Here is a 15,790-nt window from a genome sequence, read left to right on the forward strand (position 1 = left end):
GTCATGTTGGTTTGTGCTGGTGTCTTTAACAGGGACCTGATGCCTCTCAACGGGTACAAATCTCAATATAAAAAGCTCTGGATATATATTGTATGGTTCATGAAACACGCCTTTTATATGCACATCTTTATCATTTTAACAAATAATTTTTATAATTGCTTTCATGACTAGCATTCGGCTGTGGGGGTTAGACCTCTGTTAGGATCATAGACGATTATTTATCCAGTCATCCAGTCCTAAAAGATTTCATTTTGATAATACCGTAACAAAAACCTTTAAAGGACATTTTGGGTGATGCCTGAACTGAAGAACATTTAAAGGACATTGAGTTGCGTTAGCTTCCATCGTAAACAATTTCATCCCTGTGTAACTTATAAACAGCTAGTCATGTTTTGGTCTAAACAGTGGACATGATGACGTGGTCCGCACGCCCAAAAGGAACCCATTTGATACGAGGTGCTTTGTTTATGTGTATACAGTAAGGAGGGGTTATCGTGAAAGGTTATAGAAAAGACAGAAAGGTTGTGAGATCAGCCTATCTGAAGAGTCTCAACCAACATCAACCATTCTGAGATCCACCTGTTCCTCGACAAGGTAAGACAATGGTGATGGGTTGGGATCAATGGGACGTGTGTTTTAGGAAAGTCAATTTTTTCATTGTGCATTTTCAGAAATAAAGGTACAAAGCTTTCACTGGGTCGATACCCTTAAAAAGAGTCCTGATATGTACTATAGGCACAGATTTGTATCTTTGAGGTACTAAAATGTATCTTTAAAAATATAAATATGCACCCTTTAGCTACAAATGTGTACCTTTATTTCTAATAGTGCTATATATTGATTTCACCGTTCAATGGAAAATGTCTTCATTAATGTTTGATTCATTACCTTTCGTGATTCAATAAGTAATGGTAACGTCTGAGTTAATCATTTAATTGAAAGTTATTGGTGATTTTGTCTCAGAATCAGACCAATTGTTCAGTTTGACCTTAAACTTGACCTTGTACATGTGTAGATGCTGATTCTGCCACACGAATGTGAACTTCATAACCATTTAAAATGTCTGTCAGGTCTCTGACTCTTTTAGGAGTTTTCAGATTGTGACATTCAAGGTGCATGGGTTGCTTACACAATGTAATTGTGTTTAAGACTTTATTGGAGATATATTAGAGCTAAAAGGACCTCAGGACTTTCTGTGGGTTTATGGAAATCTTAATATAATGCACTGTAACTGTAACAGGTGCTATAGGTGTCATATTACTTAGTGAGTCTCAGTTGATTTCGCTTCAGGACCCAGATTACATTTGACATCAAGTGGCAAAGCAAGCAATTTTGAGAATGATTTCATTCATATACGTTAGGAATAATTGACGACGAGCCGTTGAATTATTCGCAAATAATGCACAGAGTGCCGTTACGTCAAATAAGTCATGACGTCACGAAGTCAATTATTCCGCAGACATTGCTCTGACATTGGTATTTTAAGACATTTAACAGGTTAGGTGTGCATTTTTTTCAGAAAAATAATCAACACCCAAGAAACATTTCCCAACCAATCAGAATAAAGCATTCAACAGGCCCGTGGTATAGATATAAATTAATACATTTATTAAATAAAAAATGCAATAATATAATAAAGAAAAGTGCTACATTATAAATAACCATTTTTGGTTTTATAGACTATAAGAAGGTAAGAAAAATGCTATTTTTAGCAATCTTTAACTTTAAAGGTTCTTTGGAAAACCAAAAATGGTTCTCCTGGCATGACTGAACCTTTATATGTATAGTCTAAAAGATAAACTATTGAAATAAAAATGGTGTTTAATGTAAATCAACACTGTTAACATCATGTGCAGTTCACATAGAAAAATCTGATTCCATAAGAATCATTGAGTCACTGAGTTACAGATCCAGAGTTGATTCCATAACTTTGGGAGGTGGGAGGGTAAACTTTCCAAAACACCTCCAGGCGTTCAAGGGTACACCAGCAGTGTCCTGGAACTCGTCGCATCCCGACTGAGTTGACCCATAGCTTCTATGTTTACTTTCAAAACACAAGCTCTGTTTTCTCTCAGCTGTACCTACAGCTGGAGCGTCTTAGCAAACATTCCTCATCTCGTGGGTCTCGCTGTCCCCATGCACGTGGGAAAGGAAAAATTATGTCAAATTAGATTTATTGCAAGTAGCTAGTGACATAAGGCATTGACTTTATACCTTAGAAATACATATTTCTAATAATTTAGTAATGTCTTTATCCTATGTTTTTAAAGAGTGAATATTTTATTGTTTCTTATTTTTGTCTTTGATCAGGAGGGGTTAAAATGAGCCAGTTCACAGCACTAGTCCTTACAGGTAAATCATGACTGTTTACATAATATATACAGACTTAAAGGTCACACAATAACACATGAACTTACCTGTGACCTTAGCCTGAAGGTCATACATTTGAAGCAGACAATGAGTTTATTATTTTATTTGGGATGTTACTTTTTATATAAAAAAATAGGGTAACACTTTATTTTACGGTGTCTTTGTTACACATGCTACATGTTATTATATTAGTAATAACAGTTAATTATGCATAGTTACATGCAACTAACCCTTAAACCAAACCTTATTTCTAACCCCAACCCTAAAGTAAGTACATGTTGTTAATGATTATTACTTAGTACTTAAATGTATAATTACACTGTAACAGTGATGTCGTAAAATAAAGTGTGACCAAAAATAGTTTGACTGCATTATTAATGTCCAGTATACTGTACACTAAAAATTATTCATTCAATTTACTTAATTTTTTAAGGTAATTGGTTGCAATCAATTTATCTAAGCTACAATTAAATTTAAAGTTTTTCTCCTATTTTTTATTTTTAGCTTAAAAAAATGAGTAAATTGAATGTAAAAATTTTTTTTTGTGGTAATATGTATTTTCATGATAAAAAATATATTTATGATAGATAATTATGCTTTGTTTCATATTAAATATTTAAAAACATTTAAGCAACATTTTAAGCAAAAAATTGCAACATTTCATTGGTAAATTGCATTTTTTAAAGAGATTTTCTTATTTTGTATTTATATTCAATATTTTTCTTTTGCAGTCCTCTTGACGCTATTCAGTCAAGCTGAAGCAAGTAAGGCAGAACAAATTATAATTTTTTTATATTTACAAAACAATACAATAAATAAATAAATGCATTTAATTAGGCTACATTTTTAAAAGTTTTTAACAAGTTTAACCTTTCTCATTTCTCTTCGCAGATCCATTTGTTTACAGTAAGTAAATTGTACACTCATGTTTTCAATGTCATTGTTTATTTAATGGATGTTTATAAAACATTACCACGTATATAATATATTTAAGAATATAATTTTGAGACTTTCGCTTAGGGATTATTTTGATGTTAAGCTTTTGCCTGTTTCTTCTTTTAGACTATGAAGCGTTGAGGATTGGAGGTTTGGTCTTCACAGCTCTGCTCGTGGCTGGTGGAGTTACAGTTCTCTGTTGTAAGTTTCCTATAACTTAGTTTATATATATATATATATATATTTTATTCAACGAAATGTTATGATTTACACCTATGATAACAGAAAGAGTAACAGATTGTTCTCTTCACAGGGGGACAGTGCAAACCAAAGAGAAAGTAGGTCACCTGTTTTTACTGTCTGTAACACAATTACATCTCAGTAAAGCAGTAAATACAGTCATATATATTTGCATACTAATGCTGTTAGTTAAAAGTAAAGGTAACGTCCTTTTCTAAACCTGATAAAATTTCTGTTTGATCCAGGAGCAGTGAAGATGCCAGCCAAATTTAAGGACCAAACATTTCATCTGCTTAAAGTTTTATTACAGCCTTGAGTTTTTTTTCCTATTTCTGTTTAAAAACTACAAAATGGAAAACTAGTTCAACATTTTTTTTTTATCCCTTTTAATTTCTGTTTTTTTATTTATAAAGCCTATTTATTTTATTCTGGTCGCTGTCCAAAGACCAAACTGCTCAAAATCTCAATTTCATTATATAAAGGATATAAGGTCTTTCTCCATGTGAAAGATGAAACACCCAACAGCTGTGTTCTGTGCTTTAATAAAGGTTCTCAGTTCTGGTCCTGTAACTTGCATGTCTGAGTCATTTTTACGCCCCAGGTTATTTTGACTGAGAAATAGGCCACCCTTTTGCAAACTGGAGCTCTTTAAATGCTTGTTTCAGTAGGAGGCCTGGATAACTTCACAATAATATTCAAATTTGTGTCACTGTACCTCAATTGGTACTGTAAAGCCATTGTGCTTGCAACCCCAAGAAAATGGGTTCAGTCCACACACACACACACACACACACAATAATAATAAAATGTATAGTTTAAGTTGCATAATTTGATTTGGATAAAAGTGTCTTTTAAAATAAAATAATATTTGTTATTTTTATATATTGACTGATTTATTTATCACTGTTGTACTGTTCTTGTAATAAAATCTCTTTTTGCATAATCCCTTTGCATAAAAGTGCCCTTCCAACTAGAAGAGAAATTTAGCGTGAGCGTGCACAACAAACTAAAAATTATCTCCAGAAGAAAAGATCCCCCATTCAAATACTACGCACTCACAACTGAACCAACCTGTTGAGTGGATGGTGTAGGGTGTTGTTTCAGTCTCTTTAGTCTCTTTTGGGTGCTTCTTTTACAACCACATTTCATACTTCCACCATTCAGTATCTTTCTTCTTAATAAAGGTGAGTAATTGACACCATTTTATTGTTCATATACTGAATCATATGTTACAGCTCCTCAATTTCTACTTCAAGTTTAGGATCTTTTAAAATATCATTATTAAGTATTTAACAACTTTTAAACGTTTAATGTGAAATCTGTCTATTGCTACAGGTATACAGGAGTTGACAGCTGTTAGTCTGGCTGACATTAACAAATTATAAAACTTGATAGGATTTATGTTAGTAACAAGTTAGACATTAAAGTCCAACGTACTGTTGTCTAAAAAAATATAGATGATCTGACTATTTGAGCTGGTATGTGTGTTAGTTATCCTCTACTGACTGTGAAACTGAAAAGTAATGAAGGTTTATTCTGGAGGACAGCTGTCTTGCATCACTGCAACTAACTTCTAAAGATCTTCATGTCTTAGCTAAACACGCTGGCCTTTAGTTTAAATCCTTTGAATCGTGTGTGAACAGCATTCAGTTGTTTTGTGTGTCATTGAAGTTGCAATATAGATATAAAGATTGGTTTTCATTTTTGTCTGTTTTATTGTTTTGATAATTTATTCTACTTAACTAATTACAATAAGTAGATGTTGTCTATAATCCACAATCTTTATAATATAATCCATATTTGTAAACGTTAAAATATGAGGCCAATTCATGTGTACATAACAGAAGATGAAGTCCAGATGGATGCTTCTCAAAGTAAACACGTGCACGTTAAATTTCTTGATTATTATGTAAAACTGCACATGTGGAGTATTTGTAACTCTTTAAGAATTGACAGAGACCTACGCATGAGCTTTCCTATAGGACTGCTTATGGAAACAGACATTTAGGGAGCACAAAGACAGCACTTAGACAACCGCAGAGAGGGCGGGATTATGGTTTTTGGGATAGTGACTCACTTCAGTAGAATGTTACTTTTTCCTTCCTGAATCACACTGAACACATGGAGATCTATCAGCTTGTTGCTCATAGACTTTAGTAGCATTATGTTTGGAGAAAGCTGTAGTAGTTCAGATGCAAAGAGATGATTTATAGTATACCATATAAAATTTTGTATGAAACACTTTTAAAGTTGCTAAAGTTTACTTTGGATTGTTACTTTACCCCGTCTGATGGTTTTACTTTATAATTTGCAGTGTGCTGCTGTAAGAGCGAATGTCCAAGTGTGTTTATGGATTGAATGTGTACTCATACAAACTTCAAAGTTCACGGTCTGTCCTATGTGGTGGAATTTTGTTCCTAATATAGCTTCAGTCTGGATTCCTGCGTGCATGTCATGCATCCTTTGTGCGTTATGTGATTGTGTCAAGTTCATTATAAGAGTGTGAAAGGTCAGACCAGACGTTGCTTATGAACTTATGAAGGAGAACTCAAACACTTATGGATGTCTATACTAAATATATGCATTGGGTGAAAGTCTAGGTTACATGCATACGGTATTTTTCCACATATGTGAACAATAGGTTATGGTGACGACTTGTTACATTAACTTATCAAAATAAGTAATAAAATATGCAAAAACCACTTGCTTAGTGTGATATACGCTATATAACGCAGTTGTGTACTTACATTATCCACAAAGTGCCCAAGGATTTGTTTTAAATATTGGCTCGTCTCTTGTCTCCCTTGTTATTGTCACTGTTTTAGTAACTTAATATCCGCACTATTCTCAGTTTCCAGTTGTAGAAACTATGGCAACACAAGTGGACAAACGCAGAATTGGTGGTAAACAGCATCTAACACGCAGCTGTTGTGCCATGCAGCTCGATGGCATAAAATAATGATCAAACGCACAGATAAAAAACATTAATTCATTACCTCATCCGTGAACATGATTAGCGAATTTCACACACCTCTGGATGGTGAAAACAACATATCCCTTCGATTGAATCTCCTTCATAACGTCATTAAAGGAACAGTATGTAGGATTGTGGCCAAAACTGGTACTGCAATCACACAGCTGATTGCCAATACACAAATATTACCAATATTACGCCAGAATGAGAGTGTAGTTCCTAGCCATATCTGCCTAGAAAATCGCAACTTTTAAATTTTCTGTTGGTCTTAGTACACAATGTAACTACAGAAGAGTCAAGTTTAAAATAGGAAAAATATCGAAACCTTTTGGTTATATTTTAGCACGATGCTAAGGGTCTAATGGTCTACGATGCTAAAAGTGCTAGCGCCAGACCCGGAGATGAGCTGAATGGATTCCAAAACGGCAAGATTCAAATGTTTAACTCTATGGGACTGGAAAATGAGCATATTTTCAAAAAAAGTGGAGTGTTCCTTTAATAATACAACAATTATATAATTTATAACAAATTATTTCACTGACCCCCTGGCTAAGCATTGAGCAATACCCCACTTTGAGAACCCCTGTGCTAGACAATGCAAGATTCTGTTCTGTTTAGGCTTGAGGGTCCGGTGTTGTTTATAAACAAACAAGTATTAACTATTACAACTTTGAAGAAACAAGCAAAGCATTTGACTGAAAGCAGAAAGGGTGGTTTGTAATGTGAGACGAGGAAGTGAACATGTTAAACACTGCAGGACACAAATCCTCATTCTTTATCGTGACGCAGACTCTCGCTGGCAAGCCAACGTGACCAGACCAGACCACAAGACTTTTATCTCTCTGCTCCCTGAGTGATTCCGCGTGCATGGCAGCAGGGTGCCAAAAATGTCCAGGCTGAAAACAAGAACAGAGAACCAAGAGGATCACGCCCCTTTCTTTCTCTCTCTTTAACGTTTATACAGTAATATAGTAGGATTTAAGAAGCGTTTCTTAGACTACCCCGAAAACATTGTGAAATTCACTCACTGAGACATCTCTTATGGCCAGATTCTTGGCAGAATTATCCTTGCACAGCATGCTACAGGATTAAGAATGTGATAAAGATGTGCAGAGAGTCAAAGCTATTATGAAACTAGGGAAACTGAAATAAGAAATAATACTATAGCACCATTATACACTCTCAGAAACACGGTAAATGAAAGTACAAAAGTTGGTACATATCTGTACTAAAATGGCACATATTAGGACCATTTTCAAAGGTACTGTTCAAGTGACAAAAAGGTGACAAAAACAACTTTTGTACCTTTTTTGTGAGTTTACCAGCTCACATCTCAGGTTCACTCATAAGATAATTTGGCTTAATTTACATAAACTATTAGTCAGATGCTAGGCTATATTTTACATTAATATTTCCCCTTAAAAAATGAACACACTACCATTTAAATCTTAGGAAATCCTTGACTGAAATGTTTCTCAGGAAATACTTATAACCTGAATTTGTGTTTAACTGTTTAAAATAACTTTAGGAGTCACAAATTTAATTGTCCCAACATTCAATTCCTTCTTAAGAAAACAATTTTTTTTATTTTAATTAATATTTTGAAATGGATGACTTTGACGAAACAATGAAGAAAAAGCAGCCAGAATAGTGTTCAGAATAGATGTGAAGATGCTTAACCGAATGTCTAAGCGAATGTCAAACTCAGAAAATATACCCAGACTGATCTTAAAGAAAGTCGTGTTAAAGTCACGAAAAGTTTGATTAATTTATTTGTGTCCATGGCCTGAAATACAGCTTTTTCGTGATTTGAGCACGAATGTCTTTTTCGTTTCAGTCGTACAAATTTCTATAAATAGTTTTTCGTGGCTGTGGCACAACTTTCTTTTCTTGGCGTTTTATGTATTGTTTTCTCATTGTTTTTTCACAATTTTCTTACCATTGTCGCTTGGGGTTGGGGTAAGAATCACTTTCTGTTACATTTTTAGACATCCAGACCCCAACTCTAACCCCAACTCCAGGCGAGAATAGTTTTAAACGCGGCAGAAAAACACGTAGAAACCAATACATAAAAGTACCCCAAATCTAACCCCAACCCCAATCGACAATGATTTAAAAATAGGATTAAAAAAATTAGAAACAATACACAAAATCACACGAAAAATAAAGCTGTGCCACGGACATGAAAAACTGTTTGTAGAAATTTGTGCGACTGACACGAAAAAGACATTCGTGCTCAAGGTACGAAAAAGCTGAATTTCTTGCCGTGAACAAGAATAAATAAATCAAATTTTTCGTGACTATCGTGTTGTACTACCATAATGATTAATGTTAAAATAGGCCTTATTATTTAGCTAAGATAAATAATCTTTACATAAAACTTTAATGCTAGATTTATGGTGCTTTTTCGTTATAAATCACAATTTCCGGTATTTCATGGAAGAAAGAAAAAAGTCAAATTGTGCCAAAATGTTCATTTTGGATCATTTACATTAATGCATTTATCAGACACTTTTTGACATACAGAACAATGCACTGCAAAAAATGACTTTCTTACTTAGTATTTTTGTCTTGTTTTCAGTAGAAATATCAAAACATTCCTAAATTAAGATGTATTTTCTTGATGAGCAAATAAGTCTTTTTTTAGAGAAAAAAATATACGATTTAAGTGAATTTGTGCTTAAAACAAGCAAAAATATCTGCCAATGGGGTGAGAAAAAAAATCTGAAAATACACCACAAAAAATGATTTTCAAGAAAATATTTTCTTAGTATTTTGTCTTGTTTTTAGTAAAAATATCTAAAAATTCTTAAATTAAGATGCTTTTTCTTGATGAGCAAAATGATACAAGAAATAAGTCTAGTTTATAGACGGTTTCATCGGACGCACGTGATACACGTCTGGATCCGAACCTTACTTCCGGTTTCGTTTTTTTAATGGTCTGACTAGTTGCTAAACTCGTCGAAAATAACAAATGTTTTGGTTTCCTATGTAATCTATGTGTTGTTTTGTTTGCTTGTTATATAAATAAACTATGTTTAAAGAACTTTGTTGTTATTTATTATTAGCGGAGTTTACCGGAAGTTACGTGCGGACCGCGACAGCGGCTTGTTTATGTTGTTACTGCTGAAACGGTCTATAGACCAAACATATCAAATTTAAGTGATTTTGTGCATAAAACAATCAAAAAAAATCTGCCAATGGGGTAAGCAAATTTTTCTTGAATTTAGTCTTTAAGAAAAATGTTCCAGATTTTTTTGCTTGTTTTATGCACAAAATCACTCATATTTGATATTTTTGGTCTAAAAACTAGACTTATTTTCTTGGGTCGTTTTGCTCATCAAGAAAAATCATCTTAATTTAAGAATTTTTAGACATTTTTACTGAAAACAAGACAAAAATACTGACCTTTTGCACTTCTAATGCAATGATCACCTACAGTTACTAATGACGCAAAATGCCAAAGTAGGCTATGGCAATTTTGTTTACAGCAAGTTGGAAAAGAGATCATTCATGTGCTGAATAATAATGTGTAGAAACAGACACAGGGGATTCATTAAACCTTTCTGGGAGTCACTGAAAGCTTTAGATTAGGCTTCTGGCTTTTCAGTGTCCGCGTTGTTCTGGTATAATGGACTTCATTTCAACTCAGCGTGTCTCTGGTTGATCCCATTATTTTGTTCTTCTTGGCCACCATTGTTAGAAGCTGAGGGTGGTGGTGCGGTTATATTACAGGAGGATGTTACATCATCTCGTGCTGGTAGAAATGGGCATGGCATTCCCAATGGTCTTTCAGAAGCGCCATGGAAAATCCAAGCTAAGCTTTGGAGTTGTGTTACAACATGTTTATATGAGTTACCTTTATGATGTTGACGTCAACATCTGCATGTGCCAATGTAAGATTATGGCTGTATACAAATGTGACCCTGCGTGTAATTTTTTTAAAAAATCTTGATATACAATTCTGTGAAAATATAACCCTGATATCTTTAATATATGTAGCTTTCGGTTGTATGTTTCCTAGCAGTTGTTGTGTTGAATGTTTGGTTGTTGAGATGCGCCAGGCCGATGTTGACATATGATCTATGTTTTGTTCTACGAGCTGCTTTCCTCGGTGCATTTAATCAGATCAGATGGATTGACAAAGACTGATAATTAGATTTAACCCCATTTTTGTTGACAAGAGGCTGGCAGCAAAGAATCATTGAGGCATTAAGGGAATTCATGTTATATTTAGATCATAATTGACAGACGTTAACGGAATTAAGTCTCGTGTACATGGAAGATACACGATATGATTTCCAGCCCTAACAGGATTATTTGCCCCAGTTTTAATGCATTGGATAGGAAGGGAATGAGGGATTCCTGATGCTAGTTTTAAAAGGAATGCTTAACCTTGAAACAATTTGCATGATTCAATGGACTAAACAAATCAATTGGAAATGACCTCTATGTTTTTTCTTTTCAGATTAAAACCTCACCGTCATGATGAAGACTTTGGCATTCGTTTTTTTGACACGTGAGTATATCCGAATAATATGCAGGAGTGGTGCCGACCACAGGGAAATAGTCTCTGTTGCCCTTGGATGAAAATAACAATAACATTTGCTTATTGCTGATGTGTCTCTTAACTTGGTTTAGAGAAGTGTCCACGCAAATGCACGCAAGTCAGATTCCAAATGACTACAAACTAAAACTATTTATAGCTCTGACTCTAAATTCTGAAATGGCTATTTTTTTGTCATGATTAAAAATAAAGTAAATTTACAAAATACAAAAAATGTAGCGTTATTTTCAACCCATGGCTGGATCATAAACGGACAGACCCCAAATTTGGTTTATAAATCAACTTGGGTTGTTGCGGCCCACTGTGCTGGGTTGTTTCAACCCCAGGTTGGGTTAATAATAGCAGTATGGACATTTTTACCCTAACTGTTGGGTTAGTCCCTTTCTGACCTAACCACGGGTTGAAAATAACCCGGTATTTTATAAGTGTAAATACAGTCTGCACTCTGCTTTAAAGATTCCATACAGGGATGCCATAGTTGAAGCATTTTTGTTTTTTTTAAATAACCATTTAGTCAAAGGTTCTTGAAGGAACCACTTCTTTCTTGCCTTTATAAAATTTAAGAGAACAAATTTTTTACCTTAAATTAACTTTGTAAAAGATTATTCAGATGTTAATAGTTCTCTGTGAAATCATTAAGCAAAAAAACAAAGTTTTATACAGGCTCATGAACAGTGGCAGCAAGTGACTTATTTTTTGAGGGCGCACGATGTGAAGTTCGTCACAACCATAGACTGTAAAAGATGGACGTAGCGTCCGTGATGTCTCTCATAGATTTCTGAAGATCGTTTTTTAAGCTTAAAGTAGGCGTTGCCTGCCGTCGCCATTTTGGCTGAGCATCAGCGCGTATCAATCGCAGATATCCGAACATGGGTAAAGAGGCGGGACATGGGTGAAGCTGAGGTGACTGGTTGCTGAAACCACGCCCGCCTAGGTTGACTCCAGTTACAGCAGCGGCAGTTCACCTGTCAATCAAGTGGCCACGCCCTTATATATATATAATATATAATTTAAACGGATGAGTTACAAAAAAATTCACCCCCCCACAGTTGTCATAAAGGGCACACTTAGCTATATAGACTAAAAAAAAAAAATTGTACCAGGCTGCAAACATATTATTTTCTATTAAATTAACCATTTTAACATGGAGGTCTATGGGAATTGACTCTCTTTTGGAGCCAGCCTCAAACTGCCAGTCAATGAATTGCAGTTTAAATTACTTGCCCATCGGTCACAACATGTATGTTGCCCATCATGTGTGTGGTTTGTAATTTCAGAATATGTGTTTGGCGCGTCAAGTGAACCTATGTGCATCACGTGTCTTTTCAAAATAAGTGCCTGCTGCAGACGCGTCTAAAGGGTTTATGATAAAAGAGACGCCCGCATTTGCCAGATACTCGCATAATCTCATCCTTGATCAGAGTTTAGTGTTAAGGGAGTGTCTTGCATGTATTTTGTGAACGTGAGCGCCTCTTTTATCATAAACGGTTTTGACGGGTGTGCAGCAAGCACTTATTTTGACAAAACACATGAACAAACACATATTTTGGAAAGACGAGCAACACACATGACACTCCGAACACTTATTTTGAATCCGCGCCCCTCGGATGAGCAGTCACGAGCCACCACCGGTTTTAAAGCACCTTTATTTTTTATAGTGTGAAAAATGGGTTATGGGTTTTGTGTTGAAGATAAACCAGATAACCCCCCCCTTCATAATGAACACAACTAGCCTTTAGATATAAAATTATGTATGTAATGGCACTGTAATTGACACTAACACTGTTTCTTTTGATTGTAGTTTGGTCGTTTGTATTGGCAGAAGGTCAGGAGACAGATAAGAATTTTTTTTATGTTCTTATGTTAATTATTTTTCTCATGATTATGTAACAGCATTTCAGTTTTAATTTGGACTCTTTTATCTGTTTTTTTCTAGCAGAGGAGGATCCATTTACTTTTGGTAAGTCTAGCGAATCATAAGACTCACTTAAGAGATATCAAGAGCATTCACTTTTTAAAATATGACTTATTATTTCTCTCTGTTACCTGTAAAGATTATAGCAGACTTCGGATTGGTGGTCTGATCCTGGCAGCAGTTCTGTGTCTGATTGGTATCACAATTCTTCTAAGTGAGTTTGTCATTTATTTTTCAATTGTACACACTAAAACACCAAGAAATAAATAAAAAAAGTAATTACTTTAACATAAATAATTATTTATGTCAACTTATCACAGGTCAAAACTTAAAATAGTTGAATTGACTTGCAAAACCAAGTTGTTGCAAGCAGTGCTGCAGATAACAGATTTTATGACTTACTAATGTTGGTTCAATTAATTCTTAAATTGACAAATTGAGAAAAATAGTTTTCACTTGGTCAAAACCTATTCCACCCTAAATCATATTTCCACACCATATTACATATTTTTTTCATGACAGATTTGGTCAAAATACAACTATTTGAAAATCTGGGATCTAAAGGTTGCAAAAAATCAAAATATTAAGAAATCGCCTTTAAATCCTTTGCAACACATATTACTAATGACAAATACATTTTTTATATAAAACATTTACAAAAATATCTTTATGGATCATGATCCTAATGATTTTAAAACCATCTGTAATTTTGACCCATACAATGTGCTACAAATATACCCGTGCAACTTATGACTGGTTTTGTGGTCCATGGTCACATTTTAATTATTTCATTTAGTACTGTATTTATACTGTAGCGGTAGAAAAAAATATATAAATATAATAATATTTTTTCTCTATATAATTATAATTATTTTGAAAATGTGACTGTAATATGTTTTAAAGCAAACAGGATACATGTTTAAAATATGTCTCATGTTATTTTACAGGTGGCCACTGCAGATGCAAATTTAACCAGAACAAAAGGTATAAATGACAAATTATTTATCTTTTTATGTTGACATGTACAATCTTAAAAAATGTAGGTGTTTACTATTCTTTAGATTATGAAAATTTAAGAAAGAAATGGTTCTTCTAGGAACCTTCGACTAAATGGTTCTTTAAGGAACCTTAAATGGTTCCTCTACAGCATTGCTTTAAAGAAACTTTGAAGCATCTTTATTTTTAAGAGTGCGTCTTTACCTACATTACAATAATGAAGTGCTACTCTGTTTTGACAGACGAAGATCAGGAAGCAACCCCCAGCAGATGCTCAATGACACAGGTACTTTATGACCGCCCTAATCTCCTCAAGCAGTTTACGATTAATAAACCAGGAGCATCTTTGCCATCAATTCCCTGAGAAATATCAGTACGGCTACAAAACGGAAGTCTCCCTTGTGTAGTTTCTTGTGTAGCAAACAAGCATGGCCTGCTGGCTGTGTGAAATCAATCTCTGTGTTATTGCCATGCCAGTTCCCCTGTGATCAGTGAGGGACCCGTATGGTCGGTCTCCATAACACCACTTATACAGTTTCCAGGATGAGTCATGCATCCTCCCCTGGGTATATTTACACTGCATGATATCTAAGGGCGGGGTTGGATGTAGCAGGATGTAAAATGTGACATGTTAATTATGCTTCATACAGTCTCTCAATGATCTTTTGTGAAGAGTACATTTTTTTTTTAAGAAAGTTTGTTATATGTTGAGATTATATAATTAATTATATAACTTTCATTGACAGCAAGGGCCAGTGAATGCTAAAAAATAAAGATGACTTGGCCTGAGCCAATCAGAGATGGTTTCGCCTTCATTCATCACATGTACTGGTTTATGAGAGGAAGGATTTTTCCTGATGGGGAATCTGATATGAAGATCTTCTGTGTTTTCACGGCCTCTTCTCCACTTCATAGAGGAGTAATAAAAATGACGTCCTTGTGTTTTTTATGCCAGACGTGCCCTGTTGTTTTATCTAAATCGGATACCAAATATTCTATGTATTTTTATCCTGTCAGTAATTGTTTTAAATTATCTTGAGCATAGGTGTGAAAGCTTGAGCAGTATCTTAATTCAGTCTCACATGGTAACCATTAACCAAATATAACTGTAGCGAATCATTTCAACATTACACGTTTGTACAACATTACATGAATTTTGTGTGAAGTAGGCCCTAGTTGTATTGTTCAGTTTTATTTGTAGTTGAATAACATGCAAAAACATACTTCATATTTACACTGGAATAGCCTATTGTAATGTGCTTGATATGTTTATTTCAGCCTATTTCGAACCACATTTTTGTAAAATTAGGAGGTTTGTTTCTGTTGTGTGAAAAAACTGTCAGTATCAGTCAAAGATAAACACCAAAATAAATAAATAAAAACACTAAAACTACAGAGAACTTTGTCAGTGATTTGCTTTGGCTCTCATTTAAGTAATCTACGAGTGGTTTGTGACATCGAGATATCGCGCTAGCTCTACAAAATACATGGTTTTCCAAACTCTCGCGGTATGATGATGTCATTTGCGGGTATGTGTGCGCAGCGCAGCGCAGTACGAGGTCAAACGCACGTGCGCATGCACACACACACAGTATCTTTATCTTTTTTCTCTCTCAATTTTCTCGTTTTTGTTTTTGAAAATTGAGCGAACTTGTTTGTTTGCTGGTGCAGAACATAGAAATAAACAATGTAGACTGATGTTTCACACAAGTGGGATTTCATCGTGGGCGTGGCTGCCTAGTGAAATGGCGCATGCGGAATGTGTCGCAGTTTTAAGCTAAACGACAACAAA

General features: G+C 34.6%; 2 protein-coding genes across 3 annotated transcripts; both read left to right on the forward strand.

Annotated features, from left to right (window-relative positions):
* Positions 1-460: 460 nt before the first annotated feature.
* Positions 461-4,116, forward strand: fxyd11 (FXYD domain containing ion transport regulator 11). Its single transcript, XM_065298794.2, has 7 exons — positions 461-594; positions 2,311-2,352; positions 3,102-3,134; positions 3,262-3,276; positions 3,433-3,507; positions 3,620-3,644; positions 3,792-4,116. Exons 2-7 carry the CDS (start codon positions 2,322-2,324, stop codon positions 3,817-3,819), a joined length of 207 nt encoding a protein of 68 aa, XP_065154866.1. The 5' UTR covers positions 461-594; positions 2,311-2,321; the 3' UTR covers positions 3,820-4,116.
* Positions 4,117-4,573: 457 nt separating this feature from the next.
* fxyd3 (FXYD domain containing ion transport regulator 3) lies at positions 4,574-15,398 on the forward strand. 2 transcript variants are annotated; one of them, XM_065298789.1, is made up of 8 exons: positions 4,574-4,730; positions 10,989-11,039; positions 12,889-12,912; positions 13,024-13,047; positions 13,142-13,216; positions 13,950-13,986; positions 14,241-14,284; positions 14,745-15,398. In XM_065298789.1, the coding sequence occupies exons 2-8, from the start codon at positions 11,006-11,008 to the stop codon at positions 14,762-14,764; spliced, it is 258 nt and encodes an 85-aa protein (XP_065154861.1). In that variant the 5' UTR covers positions 4,574-4,730; positions 10,989-11,005; the 3' UTR covers positions 14,765-15,398. The 2 variants fall into 2 exon arrangements, with proteins under 2 accessions (XP_065154861.1, XP_065154862.1); XM_065298790.1 differs by having other exon boundaries at positions 13,027-13,047.
* The last annotated feature ends 392 nt before the right edge of the window (positions 15,399-15,790 follow it).

Source organism: Paramisgurnus dabryanus, chromosome 13 (assembly GCF_030506205.2).
Source record: "Paramisgurnus dabryanus chromosome 13, PD_genome_1.1, whole genome shotgun sequence".
Lineage (NCBI taxonomy): Eukaryota > Metazoa > Chordata > Actinopteri > Cypriniformes > Cobitidae > Paramisgurnus > Paramisgurnus dabryanus.